General features: G+C 34.2%; 4 protein-coding genes across 5 annotated transcripts; 3 read left to right on the top strand and 1 right to left on the bottom strand.

Moving 5' to 3' along the window:
• Nucleotides 1-971: 971 nt before the first annotated feature.
• On the top strand, nt 972-2,864 carry LOC140974420 (probable UDP-arabinopyranose mutase 2). The gene is made up of 4 exons (XM_073437866.1): nt 972-1,367; nt 1,637-1,887; nt 2,010-2,178; nt 2,300-2,864. Exons 1-4 carry the CDS (start codon nt 1,053-1,055, stop codon nt 2,609-2,611), a joined length of 1,047 nt encoding a protein of 348 aa, XP_073293967.1. The 5' UTR covers nt 972-1,052; the 3' UTR covers nt 2,612-2,864.
• Nucleotides 2,865-3,027: 163 nt separating this feature from the next.
• On the bottom strand, nt 3,028-8,312 carry LOC140974419 (tRNA (guanine(26)-N(2))-dimethyltransferase 1-like). Of its 2 annotated transcripts, XM_073437865.1 has the most exons (13): nt 8,175-8,312; nt 7,895-8,144; nt 7,266-7,559; nt 7,050-7,137; nt 6,526-6,647; nt 5,893-6,032; nt 5,738-5,810; nt 5,088-5,176; nt 4,884-4,989; nt 4,555-4,767; nt 3,733-3,927; nt 3,532-3,609; nt 3,028-3,364 (listed from the first exon to the last, which is right to left on the bottom strand). In XM_073437865.1, exons 2-13 carry the CDS (start codon nt 8,051-8,053, stop codon nt 3,134-3,136), a joined length of 1,788 nt encoding a protein of 595 aa, XP_073293966.1. In that variant the 5' UTR covers nt 8,054-8,144; nt 8,175-8,312; the 3' UTR covers nt 3,028-3,133. The 2 variants fall into 2 exon arrangements, with proteins under 2 accessions (XP_073293966.1, XP_073293965.1); XM_073437864.1 differs by having other exon boundaries at nt 7,895-8,299.
• Nucleotides 8,313-12,870: 4,558 nt separating this feature from the next.
• Nucleotides 12,871-14,367, top strand: LOC140972382 (uncharacterized). Its single transcript, XM_073434826.1, has 2 exons — nt 12,871-13,224; nt 13,331-14,367. The coding sequence occupies exons 1-2, from the start codon at nt 13,059-13,061 to the stop codon at nt 14,254-14,256; spliced, it is 1,092 nt and encodes a 363-aa protein (XP_073290927.1). The 5' UTR covers nt 12,871-13,058; the 3' UTR covers nt 14,257-14,367.
• A 3,713-nt stretch (nt 14,368-18,080) lies between these two features.
• On the top strand, nt 18,081-21,206 carry LOC140974418 (rhamnogalacturonan I rhamnosyltransferase 1-like). The gene is made up of 8 exons (XM_073437863.1): nt 18,081-19,000; nt 19,125-19,192; nt 19,304-19,392; nt 19,475-19,640; nt 19,726-20,015; nt 20,093-20,297; nt 20,400-20,557; nt 20,810-21,206. Exons 1-8 carry the CDS (start codon nt 18,685-18,687, stop codon nt 21,033-21,035), a joined length of 1,518 nt encoding a protein of 505 aa, XP_073293964.1. The 5' UTR covers nt 18,081-18,684; the 3' UTR covers nt 21,036-21,206.
• Nucleotides 21,207-22,030: the final 824 nt, after the last annotated feature.

Below are 22,030 nucleotides of genomic sequence, written 5' to 3'. Positions count from 1 at the left end.
GCGATGATCCCCCGTGCGGGCCGTGCATCGCTGTTTCATTATTTTACCAAATTTGGATAAACTAGCCTCTTAATTCTATTTATCAATGGATCTAGAGTTTAGGGTTTAATCAAAGCGTGATAACTTCCAGCCCTTTGCCCAACCGAATTGGGGATTATTTTCTGTGATTTTTTTTTCTTTGGAGTTTTATTAAAAATATATTTTTCACATATTCAATACTTATCATCGTTTACTTCATGCACATATATTTAACATTTATATATAAAAAAAACTACAAAATAAGATTTTAAAAACTATATTTTATAAAAATAAATAATTTTAGTCACATTTAATGAAAGGATTTGACTGTGGGGTGGAATCAGAATAAAGAATTTGCAATGAGACTTAGGCTGATATTATTTCACAATTATCATTATCTTTGATTTGGAATTGATTTCAGAATGAATTTCAAATATATCGAAAATTGATGTTATTTGAAATACACTACGATTATTATTGAAATTGCATTTCAGATTAACAGATTTGGAAAAAAAGATACTCGTTTTCTTTTAATAAAAAGCAATAAGATAATATTTAATTCAAATGTATTGTCCAAATATAATTAAGCAAGGCTTTTTGTTGTACATTTATTTGAATTTTGTATCTATTTTGAACGAACTTAATGATGTCCCTCCCAATATTTCTATTTATATCTAATACCACCACATAAATGCAGACAAATAAATATGAAAATAATTAATATTTAAAAAAAAAAAAAAAAAAACAGACTAGAAGAAGAAACGAGAATGCTTGAGGTCTCCCAAAAACATAGGTCAACTACCACTTTGAACAATTCCCATACCATACAAGTTAATCTCCAAATTAAACACCCTTCACACGTGCCTATCCCACCGCTCTCGCACGTGCAAACACGTTCCCCATGATCCATATAATAACGTACAGTCTTAATTTGGACAAAAACATTGTCCATTGTCATCTCATTATTACATTACACTTAGTAAAGCCTACCACCATATACTTCAATTGCTCTATCCCCTCCACCGTCCGCCGCCATGACCACCACCGCACCACCACAATTGAAGAATGAGCTCGACATTGTGATACCGACGATCCGAAACCTTGATTTCTTGGAGATGTGGAGACCATTCTTTGAGCCGTACCACTTGATCATAGTCCAAGATGGTGACCCTTCAAAGACAATCAAGGTCCCTGATGGCTTCGACTACGAACTCTACAATCGAAACGACATTAATAAGATTCTTGGCCCCAAAGCGTCCTGCATTTCCTTCAAGGATTCTGCTTGCCGTTGCTTCGGATACATGGTCTCCAAGAAGAAGTACATATACACCATTGATGATGACTGCTTTGTAAGTGAACATTGGATGCACTCGTTACCTTTGTCTAGCAAATATGAGAATAGTGTCGTCCATAAAGAGAACATAATAACCTATACGATTAGTTCACTGAGTGATATGGAAGAACTGGTATTTTGACCTCTCTCTGTGATGTTTCATGGTGCATTAGATGTAGGTAGCAAAAGATCTGTAAGTCGTGTCTTGTATTATAAATACTCAACACTTTGTACGCTACATAATCTAGAAATTCTTACTTATATTTGATGGTGAATTGTTTGTAGGTTGCAAAAGATCCGTCTGGTAAAGACATCAACTCCCTCGAACAACACATCAAGAATTTGCTTTCCCCATCAACTCCACATTTCTTCAACACGCTGTATGATCCTTTCAGGGAGGGCGCGAATTTTGTGCGTGGGTACCCTTTCAGTCTCCGAGAGGGTGTTCCAACGGCCGTTTCTCACGGCCTCTGGTTGAACATCCCTGATTATGATGCTCCTACACAGCTTGTCAAGCCTCTCGAGAGAAACACTAGGTATGAAGCCATTCAGTCACATTCGTTTACGTACGTGAAACAAGATATGTAATAACATTTATAACAGAAAAGGTAGGCTGTATTAGTTCCCTTGATGTGTCTTGTGGGATATGCATATATAGGTATGTTGATGTAGTTTTGACCATACCAAAAGGCACCCTTTTTCCAATGTGTGGCATGAACCTGGGATTTGATCGAGACCTCATTGGCCCCGCAATGTACTTCGGACTCATGGGTGATGGTCAGCCCATCGGGCGATACGACGACATGTGGGCAGGCTGGTGTATTAAGGTACGATATTTTTTTACAGTTTACAGCACGTATTAACAGAACCATGACTTTTATTCGATTCAGGACATCAAGCGTGCTAGGTATTCTGATGATTGTATCCTTGTTCTTGATCATCGTGTAGGTTATCTGTGATCATTTGGGATTGGGAGTGAAAACAGGGCTCCCTTACATCTGGCACAGCAAAGCTAGCAATCCATTTGTGAATCTTAAAAAGGAGTACAAAGGAATCTTTTGGCAAGAGGAAATAATCCCATTCTTCCAATCCGCCACCCTTTCTAAGGATTCAACCACTGTGCAGAAGTGTTACCTCGAACTTGCTAAACAGGTGAGGGAAAAGCTTGGAGAAGTAGACCCATATTTTGTGAAGCTGGCAGATGCCATGGAGACATGGATTGAAGCTTGGGATGAGCTCAACCCTGTAAAGGCCAAGTAAACGAGGTTTCTTGAAGTGGGAAGCATCGTTGAATTAGACCTCTAGTGATTTATATATGTGTCTCTATTAGTTACCGTTTAGTTGAGAAGAGTGTAATGTTGGAGTTTTCCTCATTTACTTTTCTATCAGTCGCGATCATAGACATTGGTGTGTGCAAGTTGAATTTTGACTGCTCTTACAAACTGAGATGTTATCCTAGGCAATATCCGTGCTTTTGCTGCATCCAAATGAACATTTTTCATGATTTTGTCAACATATGTTTTTATTTTCCCACTAATCTAAAGTCCTCAAAGTGCCACGAATGTGATTCTTAAAGAACATAACCACTCTCACTCTGGCAGAGAACCAAGGATGGGACAAAAATAACTCGACTTTTAATTCAAGACGGGTAAAATTTTTTTGCGAAGCAACGAAAATGCAGCTGAGGAAAGACGACAAAGTGACTATAAAGTTGATCTTCGCATCAAAGTTAATATAGGCACTGAACAAAATGATAAAAAGGACATCTTTTAAAATCATGAATTAGGGGGTAGAGCCTTCAGTCTTGATACGCTTGCTTGGGTTCTCGTCTTCTTCGTTATGATTATTTAGTCCGTTGACTGCTTCTGCACCAAGAAGAGATATGTGTTTGCTAGTAATCTTACGACCGGCCCTGAGCTTAGGACCCCAATGTCGCTCAGGATTTGGAAGAAATCTAGCAACTTTGTTCACCTGAGACTTGCTAAGGGAAGCAACAGCTCGTGCAAAATTAGCCTGCAAGAAGGTACAATAAAGTTTTAACACGATTCTCACTAAGAGAGGGGGGGGGGGGGGGTAATTTTTTCAGTTAAATTGAATGTTGTTTCAAGTTTATTATAGAACGTAATCGATGAGGGGACGTATAGATTGATTCGAAATAGTGGGAGGGTGTTGCGGATTACCTGCAAAACAGGTTCCTTGGCAAGGATTAGGCTTCCGGCCTGATCAGGTGGCTGAGCTTTCACAGGATGCTTCTTGACCTAAATAGAAGGCTAACATCAAATTAGGCAAAAAGCATCCAGAAATAAAAATGCGAAACTATCTTTTCCGAAGATAAATATGTGTAGGGTATTTGCATGAATATGGAAATATGCTATTCTTACCCAGCAGCGCATAATGTCCCAAATCACATTCATGGGAGCATCTGTTTTTAATCCCAAGGGATTGGCATGACTTCCAGATATACGATACCCTGCATTGATCACCGCGGAACGAAATATAACCGCTGAAGGAGATGTGCATTTTAATGTTGCACCGAGATTGTGCAAACTCAGAAACAGAGGGACATCAGGCAACTCCTGTAAAATGTATCAGAATCAAGTAAGAACACAATCACAGATTGCCAGTATAAATTTGCTGCAAACTCTTCGTTCTCTTCACAATATTTGGAAATACTTAAAATAATGAATGGAAATGAATGCAGCAAAGTATCTTGCTCAAATCTCTCAAAACTTTGGAAGTCTACACGAAGAGATCATAAACCAAATGTAAACTTGAAATAAACCAGGATGCTTCCTTTTGGATCTTTTTTTGGACTTCTGAAAAGCAGCTCACTAAAAGGGTTCAACTAAAAAGATCCTTATTTAAGCTCGGGATTTCAAGAAACATATCCAAAATTAAAGCATAAAAACAATTCCACGAAAACTGGAGAACACGACAGATTCTACGATAATAAATATGAAAAATGTTCCTTTGTTCAAAGTATCAAACATAAGCAGTGATCAATTGTTTTACAGCCAATTAATTTTCCCATGATAGTGATTGATTCCCATTAACAAAGAGAAGTCATCAACACAATTTGCAATGTATTTCTACAATCTTGCAACAATCAGCAAAGAAATGTACAGTAGCTTGTTTTATTATTAATATCTAAATCTCAACCAACTAGAGCAAAACAAAATGTTTGCCAAGAAAAGGCGGCATACCTCTGAAATAGTAGTCAATACAGCTGAAATCTTATCATAAGCAGGATAATTATCTTGCGCGGAATTAACATCCGCCAAAATCGAAGTTACCCATTCCTGATCATGGATTGGAGCAGACCATACAGGCCCGCCCATGTTGTATTTCTTGCCGCAGTCGCTGCACACTTGGGGAACGACAGGACCAAATCCAGGATGGTATTTCACATTGTTATTCTAGAGGAATAAATAGGGGGAAAACATCATTTCATGCACATTATTCAAGATACGAATTGGATAGCATCATGTGATGATGAATTGCGTTGAAAAAATAATACGCGAGATTTATATACCTTCGAGACAGTCCTTCCAATTGGCTGGAGATGAAAAGAATCACAACCAGTGCACTGATAAACATATGAGAGCTTCAAAGGAGTGTTCTTCATCGCACTTGCTGAACTGTAAGCAACAATTCCATAAAGTAGACAATACTACACAGATTGCTAATCAAACCACCTGGCAATACTGATCAACAATCTTGGAGGAGAAACACTCACCTGTATATTCGAACAAAAACTCGTACATAAAAATCCATTTGAACAGATAATATGGGAACAATGCATCTCTTGTGACGGTTTGCATGGCTCTGTATTCCAAAAGAGTATTCATGTGTCAGAAGGTCGGAAACAACAGCATGAAGGAAGAAATATAAAATCAGCTGTATCAACAATCTAAAAGAGAATTAAAGTAAGAATAACTGCTTTAATTTATTTTTGGAATATAAGCTCATGAGTTAACAAGTAAAATTCTATCCAACAAAAATAGTGTTTCACATGGACCCCATTGAAGCCTTACTTCCTTGAGATAAATAAGTTGACCAATTGTACAACCAGCAAATTGAACACGATCTTCATCTTTAATAAAATTGTATTTTACATACACTACATGACTGAGATAATAAAGGAGCTGTTTTGAGGTAATTTGATAAAACATAACTATTTCCACTTTGTTGTCGGTCAAGACATAATCAAACCAACCAACTAAAACCAGCAACCATGTCAAATGTAAACCAATAATATCAAGCACAGAAAGTAAGCAAAAAATGGAGCTGATACAAAAAATTCAGAATCACAGCTTTCTGTTTTCAAAAATAGCCTTGGTCCTAAATATTAAATATGAAGGTTAAAATTTCATTTCAAAAACATACCTCAATACATGCAAGAAGGATCCTCAAAGCCATTTCATGGCAGTATTTTCCTCTCAGTGGGTAAGAGCCATATCTACTCCACACAAGTGGTGTTATTAGTCATGGCTACTTTTTGAGGTCACATAGCTACGAGTTCAATGATTGCAAAATCTTACTTGGAGTAGCATGCCTCACCATTGCTCCCACACAGCACAGCCATATCAGTTGCTGTGCACATCAATATCCCTCCATCTGCAACCGATTGGACAGCAGAGTCTAGGAAGACAGATGGTGAACCATAAGGGTCAAGATCAACCTGCAATAATGACAAAGTGAGCAGAGAGTATATCTCACCAAAACACAACAAACAAACAAATAAATAAAAGCCAACGAATTTTAACAGTTATATTCTATAAAATACCAAAACATGGGATAGAAATAAATGCCGAGCCTGGAGTGATGTACTTTGTAAAGATGTTACAGTCTGCGGAGAAAACATCATAAATGTGGTGCTCGAGTACTGACTAAATTGCCAATATTATAATTGATACAAAATATATTCACCATCAATATTATGGGATTGTTGGACTATCTTCAAAAACTCTCCATGCGATACCCCTAATTCATTTCAAATGTAATCAGTGATCACTTTTACTGAAAACTGTTGCATCTCTTGCTTGTATATATAGCTGGGCAAGTATTATCCTTATAATGTGAATGACAAACGAATTTTAGCAAATGTCCTCTTTCTGAAACAGTAAATACATGCAACAAAAGAATTTGTCTTTTGATGAAGTTATTAAGCATACCACATCAAATTCTTTTGGATGGGTAAGCATGTAAACTCGAGCATCAGCAAACTGGGATTCCACCTTCGAGCGTGCTACTGAACCATTAAAGTTTATATTTCTCCTGCAAGCTTCCACAGATGCTGCAAAAGGAGTAATATTAGCATTTGACGAGATCGCATCACGATACAGGAATAATCTATGCTACAAGGGTGAAATTCACCCCTATGGTGTGCTTAAATCATAGCCACTGGATCCTAAAAAATGATGTCGGCGGTCCCTCATAATTTTTAAGAGGGGCCCAAAAAATCAATGATGCCGAAGTGACGGGAAGCTTCTATCTAGGAATGATATAGACTCTCCCAGCAGTAAACTGTGCATGGTTGTAAGAGGACTCAGAGGACATGTATGTGTACGTAAAATGAGAAAAATATCCTCATCTACGAAAATTAATATCCTTTCACAAAATTTCAATAGACCAACAATAAATATGGGTCTTCCACCTTAGCTTGGTTTCCTTTTCTATACATGATGAATGAACTTGCCTTTATCATTGTCCAGGGCTACAACTTGACCAATTTCATCAACTTCAAGAGCATATCTCAAAGCTCTAAGCCCAGAGGCCGACAATGCCTGTGAATTCAAAATTGTAGCACTCATGTAAAACACTATTGCACAAAGACTGATCGAATGATCATACCATATGTAATTTCTTGAAAGAAAATTCAGCAAGATGATAAAATGAAATGATAAAAAAAAACCTCAAGAACTCGTGGTGGCATCAATTCTCTCCGAGTGTTCTCCAGGTGATTAGCAGCCCTATTTTCGGAGATGCTGCAAGGTCCCTCTTGTGAAATCTCTTCAGAGACTTCACACACTACATTATCTTTCCCATTGTGAGGAATGGAATCAGTAATACCTTCTGGCTCAACAGAAGGCTCCTCTACAACCTTGGGCTTAGTTTTCATTCTTTTGGATATCATCGCTTCGTGCTCTTGTTTGTGTTTTGATATAAATGTTCTCAAAACCGCAATGGACATGTCTCTGTTGTTAACCTGTCATAATTATTATGAATGCAAACCTCAAATTATATCAACAATATGATCATAAATAAGGAAAGTGAGGTAATTAAAGCAATCGAGCAAGCCTGAAGTTACTCTAGTTGGGAATAGAAAACTTTAGAGTTTTCAGATAATACTTAGCCTGAAAGAAAACCGCTAGTGATTCAAATAATTAATCAAGGGACATAGAATATTAAATCCATTAACAGTAATATAATACTAAATCAATGTAGCAAACGACTAGATTCCCGTCCACTGAATATAGATTAATAACCGCGAAAAACACAATCTTTAAGCGAAAAACAGTGACACAAGATTTAACAAGGCACCTGGGCTTTATTGAAAAAAACTTTATTTTTGGTGTGCATTAAGATTTCAGCCTTCCCTTCTTTAATCACGGTGAAATCATTGAGATCAAACTGCTCCACTGCAGGGGCACCGTTATGCTTTTCCCGGTCATCCACGATTACTTCACCAGCGCCGCCCATCTCTTCGGCTTACTACAATTGATTGGATTCTTGGCGGCGAGGGAGGAGCGCAAAAGCCGGGAACTTTAGGAGGGTTCTTCTTCTTCTTCTTCTTCTTCTTCTTCTTGGAGTCTTGAATTACAAGCACATGGGTTTATTTGGAAAGCGGAAAAACCCTACCTGTATGTGTGTGGCAACAGGATTGGAGTGAGTGCTCAGATTCCGTGCTTACAAAAAAACGGCCAAGACCAAAACGTGGTTAAGGAATAAATGGATTTTTTTTCCCATCCATGGATTTGTTTGAATAAAACAAATAATTTTAGAGTTTAAAACCTCAAATATTTAAAGATTTCGTTTGGTAAGTTTTTGGATTTAAAAAATATTTAATATTATTATTTTCCAATTTAACATTACCTCATTTATCATTTTAACAATTCGTTGTCGAGGAGGTATTACCAGTTCTATTGACATTTTAGAGCCGATTGACTTTTTTTAAACAAAAGTATAAATAATTAGATAAGTTGGAGAATCTTTAATGGGAAAAAAATTTGACATAAATATGAAAGAGAAATCGTTGTTCCATTCCGCAACCGTTGTGAACTCACCGATACTCCCTAAAATACAGTGTTAAAGATGAACGTTCAATTTAGACAAAAATTTGTGTGAGACAGTCTCATATATTATGAGGAATCTCTTATTTGGATCGTCCATGAAAAATTATTACTTTTTATGATAAAAATATTATTTTTTATTGTGAATATCGATAAGATCGACCCATCTCACAGATAAAATTTCGTGATCTGAAATTCATCAGCGGCTCTTGTCATTCATTTCCGTATTTCTGTTCTCCAACCGCGATGACAAAACTATGATCTTATGAGCCAATTTTTTTCATTCAAATGCAATCTAAATTATTGAAATTATGTACTAGTAATAATTTGTTTCTGAATGATAAAATAAAATGTACAAGTGAAATAATAACTTATCCACTGCTCCTTATAATTTTTTTTCCATATTCTTTTGTTTCAAACCCCTAACCTTGGTGTAATTATCTATGTTACATTACATTTTATTGTTTAAATACGTGCCAATGAATCCTATTTCTCTTCGCCATGGGAACACCTTATCGAGCACAAACAGTCAACATAACAGTATCGCGGTCCATGGATAACAGTTTTTTTCCCTTTTTTTCCCTTAAATAATTTTAATTTTTTTCCCAAGTTTCAATTTTTAAATTTTATTGTAAAAAATAAGCAGGCAGAACCAGGGTGGCTCTGCAGATCCGTTTTTCAGAACTACTGTAGAACAATTTTTTTCAAATAATAATCCAGAACACGGTGATGGTGGCCTACAGAAACAAGATAAAGCCAGCTGAAAAATTAAAAAAGTGATAAAGCCTGATTTTTACAAAAATACATACTCTATACCGTATAATCTGTACTAAAAAAGGCTAAAAAAACAGAGAAGTGGAGTCGAAACGCAGAAGATCTATACCAAAGATAATCGGATGTGAAAATGGAAGGATAGGGGAGGAAAGGGGAGGATGAATCGGAAGCCTTTGGTATGGGTGGAATCGGAAAGGGATTTTGAACCAATCCAACCCTTTCCGATGACACCCACCCAAATGTTTCCGATGGCTCATCGATCCCTTGTCGCCGTCCCCTCCGACGTAGCTGAAGCAAATCGCCGCCACAGATTTCCATTTAGGAGGCTGAGCTTCTTAATTAGGGGTTGGTTAGGTATTTATAGTGGATAGAGTATTACTTTGGGCCTTATTTCTTCGTTTCTAGAATCGATATGGGCCTTAACCCGATTGAACGTGTCATCTTATATTAAGTTCACAATTTTATCAATACTAGAACACATTCTCCCACCATCTTTTATTTTTCAAATTGTCCTTATATTGATATTTTTTCTTGAAATTGTCATTACAATTTATTTTCAATATTATCCCTCACAATTTTTATTATTGTTTATCACTAATTAATTCAGTTATAATACATTTTTATTTTAATATAAATTAAATTAAGGAGAAAAAGACATAGGGTGCTTGAGTTCACTAGTATATTCGGTTGTCAACCTTTACCAGATATAATAAGGTATTCGGTTCCAACATAATCACTAGCTAAGAAATTAATAAATCAATGGTTTTGATAGATTAATAAAATAACGTTTTTTTAGATCCTTAGTTACCTTTCATTTAGAAAAACGATGAGTTGCTAAACTTATAACAACAATTGATAATGACAAATTTTAAGAAATTGATACATTGTTGTTAATTTTTTCTTTGATTTAAAAACTCATGAAAGATGAGACGTTGGCTGTTCATGCTTTGTTTGTTTCCTGTGAATCAATCACCAGCTGCAAAAAAAATAAATATTAAAGGATTTGTTAAATTGAGCAACAAGCTAGTCCCACGGGCCACGAGGTTCAGTTTATGTTCTACCTGAAGTAACACTTCTGTGTTCAATACAACATGTTGTGTTTGGAGATCGAGTTCTTGTATATTCTCCACGAAGAATGAAGTTAATCGTTCATGGCGGCAAAGCCATGGCGGAGTCCGTCGTGATCCTCCAATGCATATAAGAAACATGGCCTGAAGCAACAACTCCTTGATGCATGCAGATCCTTATGACTGCCCTCGCTCGTTTTTGGAGCAGAAGGTGATAAAATGATGATGGAATAAGGATTTTACCTTCTTTCTTGATTTGCATGCTCCCATCTTTTTCACCTTCTTTCTATCTTCAGAAGAGGATGGATAAAACACGGGAAAACAAGCGTTAAAAAAACTATGAGAAAATTATCATACAAGATGAGGCACTGGCAGGCAAGTGTGGACTTGTCATTGGGGTGGCTCGTCCACTGGATTGAACCGTGGAAGAAGTTGTCGGATTGCGGATTATGGAGCCACGCATCCTGCCTAAATTGTGCGAGTGGGCCATAAGTTCAGCCAAGAGCCTGTCATTAAGGAAAATCTTCCGGACAAGGTGGAATTGGTGGCATGTTCCAAACGCGTCAGGGGGAGGAGATTGACCTCCAGCAATAGACTTCTGGTCATGCTGAGTTGTGCTCTTCGACGTTACAAATGGATTCATTAATGTGTTTGTTCAGCTGTTTTTGTCTGATTTGGATCTTCTTCACTTCTCTATTTTCATGCATGTTTGATGATTGTTACGAAAATAAAATTTCAAATTAATTGATCTTGAAAAAATAGTAACATATGCACAATCTTGTGATCACCAATTCTTGAAATAAGAATCAAATTTTCAAGTAATGAGGCACAGACGTAACAATAATTTAAATAAGTTTTACCAATTAAACAACACAATTATAAAAAATTTACTTATGATCATAAATTTCACACTAGGGTCCAAACCAAAATTTCCCAAGAGACTCTTCTATACAATAGATTTACATGTTTGCAACCAACTAAAATTTGAAATCTTCTATGGGTATACTTGGAACATGGATTTGAAATCCATGTATTTCGATTATAGTTTTATTATTTAAAATTAAATAATAAACAAAATCTTAAATTAATTAATCTCTTATTTATTTACAAATTAGAAGTATAAAATAAAATTTATTTCAAATAACATTATTATTGAGTGAACTTGACTAATTAACATAAAATATTATATAAACTTGTAAGATATGAATTTGAATTTTATGTATATTTAAAAATGTTGGTCCCAATTTTCTGTTGGAGCATAAATTGGTCCACATTGAACTGATTTATTTTTCACAAATGAAGTAAATTGATGGAAGATATTAATTAAAAAAGGAAAATTTAAACAAAAAAATTCTAAAAAAACATTTCAATAAAACATATTTAAAAAAAATTCGAAAGAAATTCATAATGGGTTATTAACAAGAAAAACAAATTTCTTCCTGATTAGCACCAGACGGAGTTTAATTATGCCCAATTTCATTGGATATATTTGACAAGATTTTTGGATTTCAAATATACCAAAGTTGTATTAGTCATGAAATTTCTAAATAATTACTATAAATTTATTAGAGAGAATGGTGTATATTTGGACTAGAAGCAAAGATTCACATCAACATTATATAATATTATAAGATATAGTTATATATATCACCTAATAAGGGAATTATTGATGCATGTGAACCCGTGAAGAACTAGCTAGAATTCCCGAGACAAAACAATGGGTACTGTCAAACCACTTGTACTCGCCAAAAACTCGTAGAACAACAAATTCTCGATAATGTATTGTATATTTATCTATTCTTGTATTTTATATTGTAAAATTTCAATTTCAGGTAAATATATATATTTTTTTTAAAAATATTGTTTATTCTTCCTAAGTGATGAAAATGACTATATTAAAATATTAAAAATTAAAAAATACGTACGTGACTAAAACGTAATTTGACTATATAAATTACCAAACGAGCAAATAGTCAAACATACAAGTCCAAAAACACAATTTTCTTTTAAATAAAATGAATTTATACGTATTAAAATTTAAGTTATTTCTACCATTAATCTATCTAGACCCTACCAAAACTCAAGTCCCACACCAAAATCACATGATGAAGTGAACTATAGGCAAAAAATTGATGAGCAAATTCATGCAAATGTAACCTACGCCACGTTTGGGATGTGAACCTAGACAAAGACACATGAACTTTGTGAGAGATTTGATCATCTCGTGAGCTAACTGGACCCCAACTTTCAATCAGAAAATTCAACTAATGAAGAATTATGCACATTAATTTGAAGAATATTTTATTTACTTCTTTACACTTCAAATTTTTCCCTGTTTGATACTTACTAATAACTGCTGCTAGTTTGTTGCGGTTTACTTGTTTCTTCATGAATGACATTAAGACCCCTTATTCTTACCTAATATAAAAAGATAGCTCCTTTCTTACAAAACATAGATCTCCATCACAAAATATAAATTTAGAGGAATTTTAGTATGCAATTCTTACGAAATCTCTCTCTCGAAAAATTAATCGATACTTTTGATTTAGTTTTATAGAGCTGATTTTATGTTTCATGATGTCTTTGTTTTGGACACTGACTTTTCTTGGTTTAGCTTTTAATATCAACTGCTCAGAATCCAAGAATCAGAAGAAGCTTCCATCTGCAGTTCTTGTAGGAACTGTGTACTGTGATACATGCTTCCACCAGGATTTACCCAAGGCCAGCCACGTTATGGAAGGTCTCATTTCATCTAAAACTTCTTCATTAAAACAAAATTTTCGATTTTCAATTTGATATCGAAGGTGGACTTTGCTTAATTAGATTTTTTGCATGTTGTGTTTTAGGTGCAACTGTTGCGGTTGAATGCATGAACACGAGATCAATTCCGAGTTTTCGGCAAGAAGTGAAGACAGATAATCATGGAGAATTCAAAGTTGATCTCCCTTTCTCTGTAAGCAAACATGTCAAGAAAATCAAGGGCTGTTCTGTGAAGCTAATCAGCAGCAATGAACCCTACTGTGCTGTGGCTGCAACCGCAACTTCTACATCGTTGAACCTTAAATCAAAAAAAGAAGGCGTGCACATTTTCTCTGCAGGATTTTTCACATTCAAGCCTTTGAATCAGCCACAGGTTTGCGATCAGAAGCCGAGAATCGGGAATTTCAAGAAACAAAGTGTTGATGGTGGCAAATTTTCGATCGTTTCGAATGCTAATGACCCCGCATTTTTGCAACCCGTTCAAGATCCACTGTATAATCCACCTGTTTTAGGCCATCTCCAGCCGCTTCCGCTGCTTCCACGGCTGCCACCGCTGCCGCAGCTTCCCCAACTGCCGCCACTCCCCGGAATTCCATATTTACCACCCGTACCTGGTATAGAAACCGCAATAAAGCCCCCCAAATTATCTGATGAAGAGAAAAATCTGCCCGCAACTTCCAAAATCCCGTTGCTAGCAAATCCGTTCAACAACCCACCGAATATATTTCCTTCAAACCCTCTTCGGCCGCCATCTTTACTTCCTCCAGTTGTTCCTTCGCCACCTGCGTCGATTTTTCCGCCTGTATTTCCTTCCCCGCCAGCTACTTTTTTCCCCCCAGTTTTCCCTGCGCCACCTTCACCCCCGTTTTTTAAGCTGCCGCCAATACCTGGTTTTACTCCATCAGCTCCGCCACCGCCGCCACCTTTTCCCATCTCTTTCCCTTCGTTTCCCTTCCAGCCGACGCCTGGGTTTCCCGGAGTGCCGCCTGCTGTAGTTTCAAGCTCCCCTTGATGTTGCAGTTTACATATATATAGCAGTCGATCACCACATGTATAATTAAATACTGCTTTTAAAAAATAAACTCCGTCGATACTTGTTTACCTTTGAGGTTTTATGTTTATGCTTTAGATTAGACATATTAAACAACTTAACAAATTTTATTATATAGTTTTTTTCTGGAAAATATAATGTTTAAATGACACAAATATATGATAAAAAGAAGAATGACAAATCTACAGCATGCATCTATAAATATTAATTCGTTATTTGCTACTTAATTTGTCTCTCCATCAAATTACTTTAAATCTCTAGCACACTAAACACGTATCTGGATTGAGGTATTTGAAGTCATATATTTCAAATCCACTCTGTTTGTTGGATGAATTTAGTTTAATATAACGGTATCCTTCATATATATAATTGAGATATGAATTCAAAATATACTTATATTGTGTTTGAATTGATGGATTTCAAATATGTTTTTATTGTTTAGAAGAGTAAGATCATAAATTTTAAATTTACACGTTACACGTTCATATGATATTTCATGTTGATTATGATGAATTTACAATTCACCCAATAATTATGTTATTTGAAATAAATTTTAGTTTTTATTACTAATGTATAAATCAGTAAAGTGTGAATTTAAGAATTAGTCTATTATTTCGTTTTAAATAGTATAACTATAATTGAAATTCAAGAATACATTCTTAAAAATTAGTAAGGCTTTACTTTCGTTATCACTAAAGCTTAACAATTTAGTAATATTATCAAAAAATGCCCATTTTTTTAAAAAAAAAATAAGATATAGATTATATTAAAACAAACAACAAAACATCTAAATAGATGAAGATAGCACATAAGAAATACATTTAACTTGTATTCTTGAAAATTGTAGAAAATAATTAGCTATCTACTTCTCATGCATGTTAGTGTTGATAGTCTTAGGTAAAATGTTAAGCACGTACGTTATTGATGGTTTATATTAACTCAACTGACATCAAATTTGTCACTAATTAGTGACGAGATTTCGAGTTCGAGATTAAATTATAACAAAATCTTACATTCTCCTTCACTTGTACGTGTTGAAGGCAACTATTTTAAAATGATATAAAGATGAGCCTATATTAATCGAGCCCTAGATGAAATACAAGAACCCTAGTAAACCGTAGCAATGAGTTTAAGATGAATAAACTAAGGAGGAATTGGGCCGATAAGATTGAAATCGGGCCTATAATTTGACATAATTTTATTTAGACAAATAAAATCTTCTCAATGGCCTTGAGCATTAGCTACATATGGCAAAGTCCCTATACTCCAATTTCTTTATATCTATATCGTCGTAAATTATTGAGTGATGGCCTCATTAAGTTTTTGTGAAGGTCATAGTTTTTCATTCAAATATATATATATATATATATATATATATATAATTTGAAAGCATTGGAAATAAATTCATGCACCGGTGGGACGTGATCACATTATTTTCTTGTACCAATTTGGTACGTATGGTCCTATATAATATCGCCACCTATTGATATTAATGCTCCTACATTATTGCATTTGCGGGTGGGGGAATATTATTAGTATTAAAATTTAATGATTCTAAGAATAAACGGACCGACAATCTCTTCACAACCAATACTTTGTTGGAATTTCTAAAAATGCAAAAAATTAACGTTTCAAACCAAAAATATAAACCTTGCCAAAGTTAAGATTGTATGTGTGTGTGTGTGTCTGTATATATATAATAACCATATTCGATTGCAATACAAAAAGGCAAGAAAATTATGATAAAACGCTATACAACATTTTATGATTAACAGAATTTATCCTACTTAAAATATTATCTGAGTAGTTGTCAAAAAAAAATATTATGCAAAATTATTGTTAGGGCTAATAATTTAATTTATACAATTTGTATATAAAAAAATATTTAATATAAACAAATATTAGATGCACGTACATATATGATTATTAGTATATTACTTAAATAAGAGAATATTATAGAATAGCCATATTGGTTTCTTGGTATATTTAATTTACTTGTCTTCTAAAAATACCAATATAATGTGTCATTTTAATATTTTTAAAATCAAAATTTTAAAATATATATTTCATCTATTTTAATATACATATCGTTTCTTAATATATATACCTAGACTGTGTTTAATAAAAATAATTATAGCACTAAATTATTTGACATTAGAAACTTTCTAATTCATCCGAATACTTTCCCATCAAAGTCAAATACATTTATTTCTTATTTAATACACAAATCACTTTCATTTTCCACTTTTCAACCCCCAAATNGAACCGAAGAAGAAACAAGTTTTCACGCAACCAATTAAATCTTTTATAGTCTTATTATTGGCTACACCTACCACGAAAGATGACTTGTCGTCCAATAAAATCGAGTCCTTGTGACCACAATTAATAAAGTAATGGTTGAATTAAAATTAATTGAGACAATAAATTTTTTATTTTTAGTTTTTTTTAAATAATATATGTATATAAAATAAAACACATGAATAAGACTATTTCACCTACTGATTCCCTTTAAAATGACCAATTCCTTAGTGTCCACCAATTAATAGTTTTTTGACTAAATGGAGCACTTCTATTTTTACACGCCCCAACTACCGGGGTTAAATTAAAATAAGGGATCAAATTAGTTTAATTTGGAAATTTTGAATTTAGAAATTTGATTTAGTTTGTTTGCTACTTTGATTTTTGTTTGAATAATTCAATTAGTTTGAGACGTCGTCGCAACTATCGACTTGATCATTGTTTTTAGTTAAATAATAGTTATTTTTGTGAACCAGACATATAACCAATTTTAAATCTTTTGAGTAATATTTTAACAAGACTTAATTTTATTTTATTTTTTTTGAAAAATATTTAATCACGTCGTATTTTCAGAGGAAGAAAATCGAAGAACATAGTATAAATTGGTGGGACTTGATTCCATTGATTTTTTTTTTAAAAAAAGAATACAATAGAGTAGGCAAAATAATATGTTTGAGATGATTTTTATAAGAGCTTTTAATAATTATTTGAATATAATAATCTTAACTTTTTTTAAAATTTATGATGCTTCATAATTAGTTGCTTGTATTGAAAGTAATATGATAAAAAAAAAAAATTCAGTTAGTAATATGATCATTTAAACGTGGGTAAAATTGTAATAAACTTGCAGTTAAATTTGAATAAACTTGAGATAAATTTGTATATTATTTCTCAGTATTTAACATTTACATATAATTATGAATATGATTAATCTGATAATACATTACATATAATTATGACAAAAATTTGTGTGAGACGGTCTCACCGGTCGTATTTTGTGAGACGAATCTCTTATTTGGGTCATCCATAAAAAATATTATTTTTTATGTTCAGAGTATTACTTTTTATTGTGAATATCAGTAGTATTAACTCGTCTTATATATAAAAATTCGTGATATCATCTCATATACTTATTCTATAATTATTAATCAAGACTATAGATAAAGACTCGGGAACAAACAAATAATTGACAGTTCAAAGTTTGGAGTACATGGGATTTCGAAATCTGGATGCCTGCCTTTGCTCGTGATATATTTATTGTTTGTCTTTGCGGAAATGTGACATGTCATTATTGCCAAATATTTTAAATTTTTTTTTATAAAAACCCAAATTATTCTCGTAAACCAGAAAATTTTATGTATATATATATATTTTTTATTGAATATTTAATGAAATAATTTATTTGCGAATCAAATTTTAATGCCATTTTCTTTTACAAAAATAATAAAAAATTTAATCATCATGTTCATAGAAAAAAATTTCCACACCGACGCTATAACTACGATCACCAAGTTTTTGTTCTCTGTGTGCGCGCTCGACTCTTTGTGTTAACCTTCTTCCCCGAGTCTCAAATCGTGGAAATCTTCCAGAAGTCTTAGGGGAATCCAAAATCTTGAGAAGGGTCTTCAAGTCTCTCAGTTTTCATCCTCCATTCACCTTGTTCACCCCGCAAACCTTTTTTTTTGTTTTCCCATTTTTCGCTGCTGGTTCATATTCACAAACAACTCTGTGATGGCGTTAAGTTGAATGCTTCGCATTGTATTCTTGTTTTGATGAAAATGAGAGTTTGGGAAGAGTAGTTTTCAAGATAAATAAGTTAGATCGTCGTTAGTTAGCATTGTGATTTTCTGTGTCTGTGCTTCGATGTGTTTTATTTAATGATAATATAATAATTAAAGACTTAGATTCGCCTCGTTTTGCGTAATCACTCTCTTAAAATAATTCTAATTAGTCTCAAGATTTGATTTTGAACCATATTCTAGTAGTGTTTTAATTCTTTAGAACTGTATTAGCACATGGACACCAAATTTTTGTGAAGGGTCTTCGGAATTTCATGTCTTTGGCCTGAATTTTTTTGGTCGTATCATCAAAATGTGTAAAGTGGAGGATAACGATGAGAATGGAAAAAAGAAAGGTGGACATTGGGATATAAACATGAAGTTTTTGGGTGGAGAGAAAGTGAAAGATGCCAAGTTTTTTGGGGTGTCTCATTGTAGAATGAAGCTCTGGATTATAAGGCTAATCACTACATTATTGCTGTGGACATGTATCATTCAACTGGTGGCGATAGGAGAGGTTTGGGGGCCAAGGTTATTGAAAAGCTGGCCTTCTTGTTCCAGTTCCCATGATATGAGCTTATCGACCAATATGTCGTTCGTTCAACCTAAAGTTCATTATTCTCCAAAGAGTGAGTTCGTTCTTGACATTAGATGTTGAATCTTGTAATTTATTTGGTCCATTGTTCGTATGTCATTTACCTTATTGCTTCGTAATTCTTCTTCTTAATGTGAATCTGAATGTATTGCTTCCAGGGGTGTACAACAACAATGGATATCTTATTGTTTCTTGCAATGGAGGCCTTAACCAAATGCGAGCAGCTGTAAGTTGTTTCTTGTTGATTATAATGATAACTAGATGTTTGAAAATCAGGTGCGATTTTGTACAAAGATATTTCTTGATCATCGGTTGCTTTTACTTGTTTGCTTTGCAGATATGTGATATGGTCTCTATTGCAAGATACCTTAACGTCACACTTATTGTCCCAGAATTGGATAAAACCTCATTTTGGGCGGATACGAGGTAGATGGAAATTTGGTATTTTCTCTGAGTTCTAACGTTAGACTACCATTCATTAGTTGCTAAAAATATATTCTCCATTTAGTTCTTTCCAGGACATATTTGATGTCGATCATTTCATTGCATCTTTGAGGGATGAAGTTCGGATACTTAAAGAGCTTCCCCCTAGGCTTAAACAAAGAAATGAACTGGGAATGTTCTATGAGTTACCACCTGTTAGTTGGTCGAACATTTCTTACTACCACTCTCAGGTTGTTTTTCTTAGAAAATTTGTAGTTGGTACCTTGAATGAATATTTTTAGATGATGAAATTCATGTTGTGATTTCCATTGGCAGATTCTCCCTCTTCTTAAGAAGTATAAAGTTGTTCGCTTGAATAGAACGGATGCTCGGCTCGCTAATAATGGGTTACCACTAGAGATTCAGAGGCTAAGGTGTCGGGTGAATTTTAGTTCTTTGAAGTTCACTGCCCAGATAGAAGAATTGGGCCGAAAAATCGTGAGGATGCTGAGGCAAAATGGTCATTTCTTGGTTCTCCATCTTAGATACGAGATGGATATGCTGTCTTTTTCTGGATGTACTCGAGGCTGTGACGCTGAGGAAGTGAATGAGCTAACTGCAATGAGGTAAGAACGTGTCCGTCTCTCCATGTAAAAAACTGAACCATATTCTTTTGCTGACTGCATAAATGGTTAACAATTAGATATAATAACCCCTTATGGAAGGAGAAAGCCATAGATCCCGAACTTAAAAGGAAGGAAGGTCTATGCCCTTTGACACCGGAAGAAACTGCTCTGATACTAACTGCACTAGGTATTGATGGTAACATTCAGATATATATTGCTGCTGGAGAAATTTATGGTGGAGAAAGGAGGTTAAGAAGTATGGTCAAGGCATTTCCTAACATGGTTAGTAGTGAACCATTAATGCTTGATCCCGAAATGACTATTTTCATGTATTTGGACTTTAAAATATCATTTTCTGACCACTAATCGAGTTTGTACCAATAGGTAAAAAAGGAGACATTGCTGGAACCCTCCGACTTAATGTTTTTCCGGAACCATTCATCTCAAATGGCAGCTTTGGATTATCTAGTCTCGTTGGAGAGTGACATATTTGTTCCGACGTATGATGGAAATATGGCTAAAGTTGTAGAAGGACATCGCAGGTACATTTATATTCTTGTGATTTATATGTGATGAATTCTTCATGTCTTCTATGTTTTAGCTGATTTATTAAGTTGGACAATCACTGTCACAACTATCAAAATGTTGTGCCTTCAATTATGGTAAGATTTAAACATTTAAATTATACAATTACAATCAATTATGAGTTTTAGTAAAAGTAACAAGTACTCAATCCTAGACTAGATAGCATCTTTTTCATAGTTACGTTTGTAAGACTTTTACAATCCTTCCAGGTTTCTTGGTTTTAAGAAGACCATTCTACTAAACCGGCAAGTTTTGGTGGATCTGGTCGATCAATACAACAACGGACAATTGAGCTGGGACGAATTCTCATCTTCCGTTAAACTATCCCATGAAAACCGAGTGGGAAGACCAGAGAAGCGTGTCGTCATTTATGAGAAACCAAAAGAAGAATACTACTTCTATGCCAATCCACATGAATGTCTTATGATCGATTAGAAAGGTTCCACTGATCATACACAGCTTATGTGCGTTATTCTACAGATATTATTGATTCTTTTACATTTTTTGTTTATCAGCTTGTATATACAAATTGTACCCTGTGAATTAGTGGGACGCATGAAAATTTTTGGCAAGCAAGTGAAATAAAATCTTGTATCTTCGTCCTTATCTAGCAATATTTGACTGAAATAGCTACATATCATTGATGTAAATTTTTTGCTCATTGTTGTTTCAGATTTTTGTTATGAACCTAATGTCTAACGCAAGAAACCACAGACGTGGGGATTCAAACTTACGTCTCTTCCTCGAAGGTAGAGGTCCATGCCACTTTATCCAAGTGATAGTGGTAATCAAATTTGATAATCTCGAATATGAAAAAAAATGATAATTCTGTTAGTCCTCTTCTAGAGATTAACCATTGCCCCCACAGTTTCGAACAACATTTCCATCATTGCAGATATTTTTACACATTAGTTCAAAGGAAATGAGAGCCCTACTCTTCAAACATAAAGCTGTAAATCAAAGACCTTGCACGTGGATTATCAGCAGTTATCATCCTACTTTACATTCATCACGAGTCATGACCAATATCAAGACCTTTTATATTGATTATCAGCGGTTATAATCCTACTTTACATTCGTCAAGAGTCATGACCAATATCGTTTCGCCAAAAATAATGAAATAATAAGAACATCACAAACCAAACCATCCTTGAAGGGAAATAATATTCTCGACTTTAATTGTTATAATTCCCTAGATCTTTAATTATTTCTCTAAAATTATTTTTCCTTGTTGATTTGATTGAGTAGATTATTTTGTGTGATTTTGACTTTCTTAGAGAAGGAGATAATCATTCAAAAGTAGTCTAGATATGTTATTTATTGGAATGATTTATAGAGATATGATATCAATGGTTAAATAGAGTTTATTTCTAATAAAACTCTTACTTTCCTTATATTATAGGTTTCCTTGTGGAGATAAAAGTCTACAT

Source organism: Primulina huaijiensis, chromosome 3 (assembly GCF_012295235.1).
Source record: "Primulina huaijiensis isolate GDHJ02 chromosome 3, ASM1229523v2, whole genome shotgun sequence".
Classification (NCBI taxonomy): domain Eukaryota; kingdom Viridiplantae; phylum Streptophyta; class Magnoliopsida; order Lamiales; family Gesneriaceae; genus Primulina; species Primulina huaijiensis.
The sequence above is the reverse complement of the archived record's forward strand: the minus strand, read 5'-3'. Positions and strand labels throughout refer to the sequence as shown.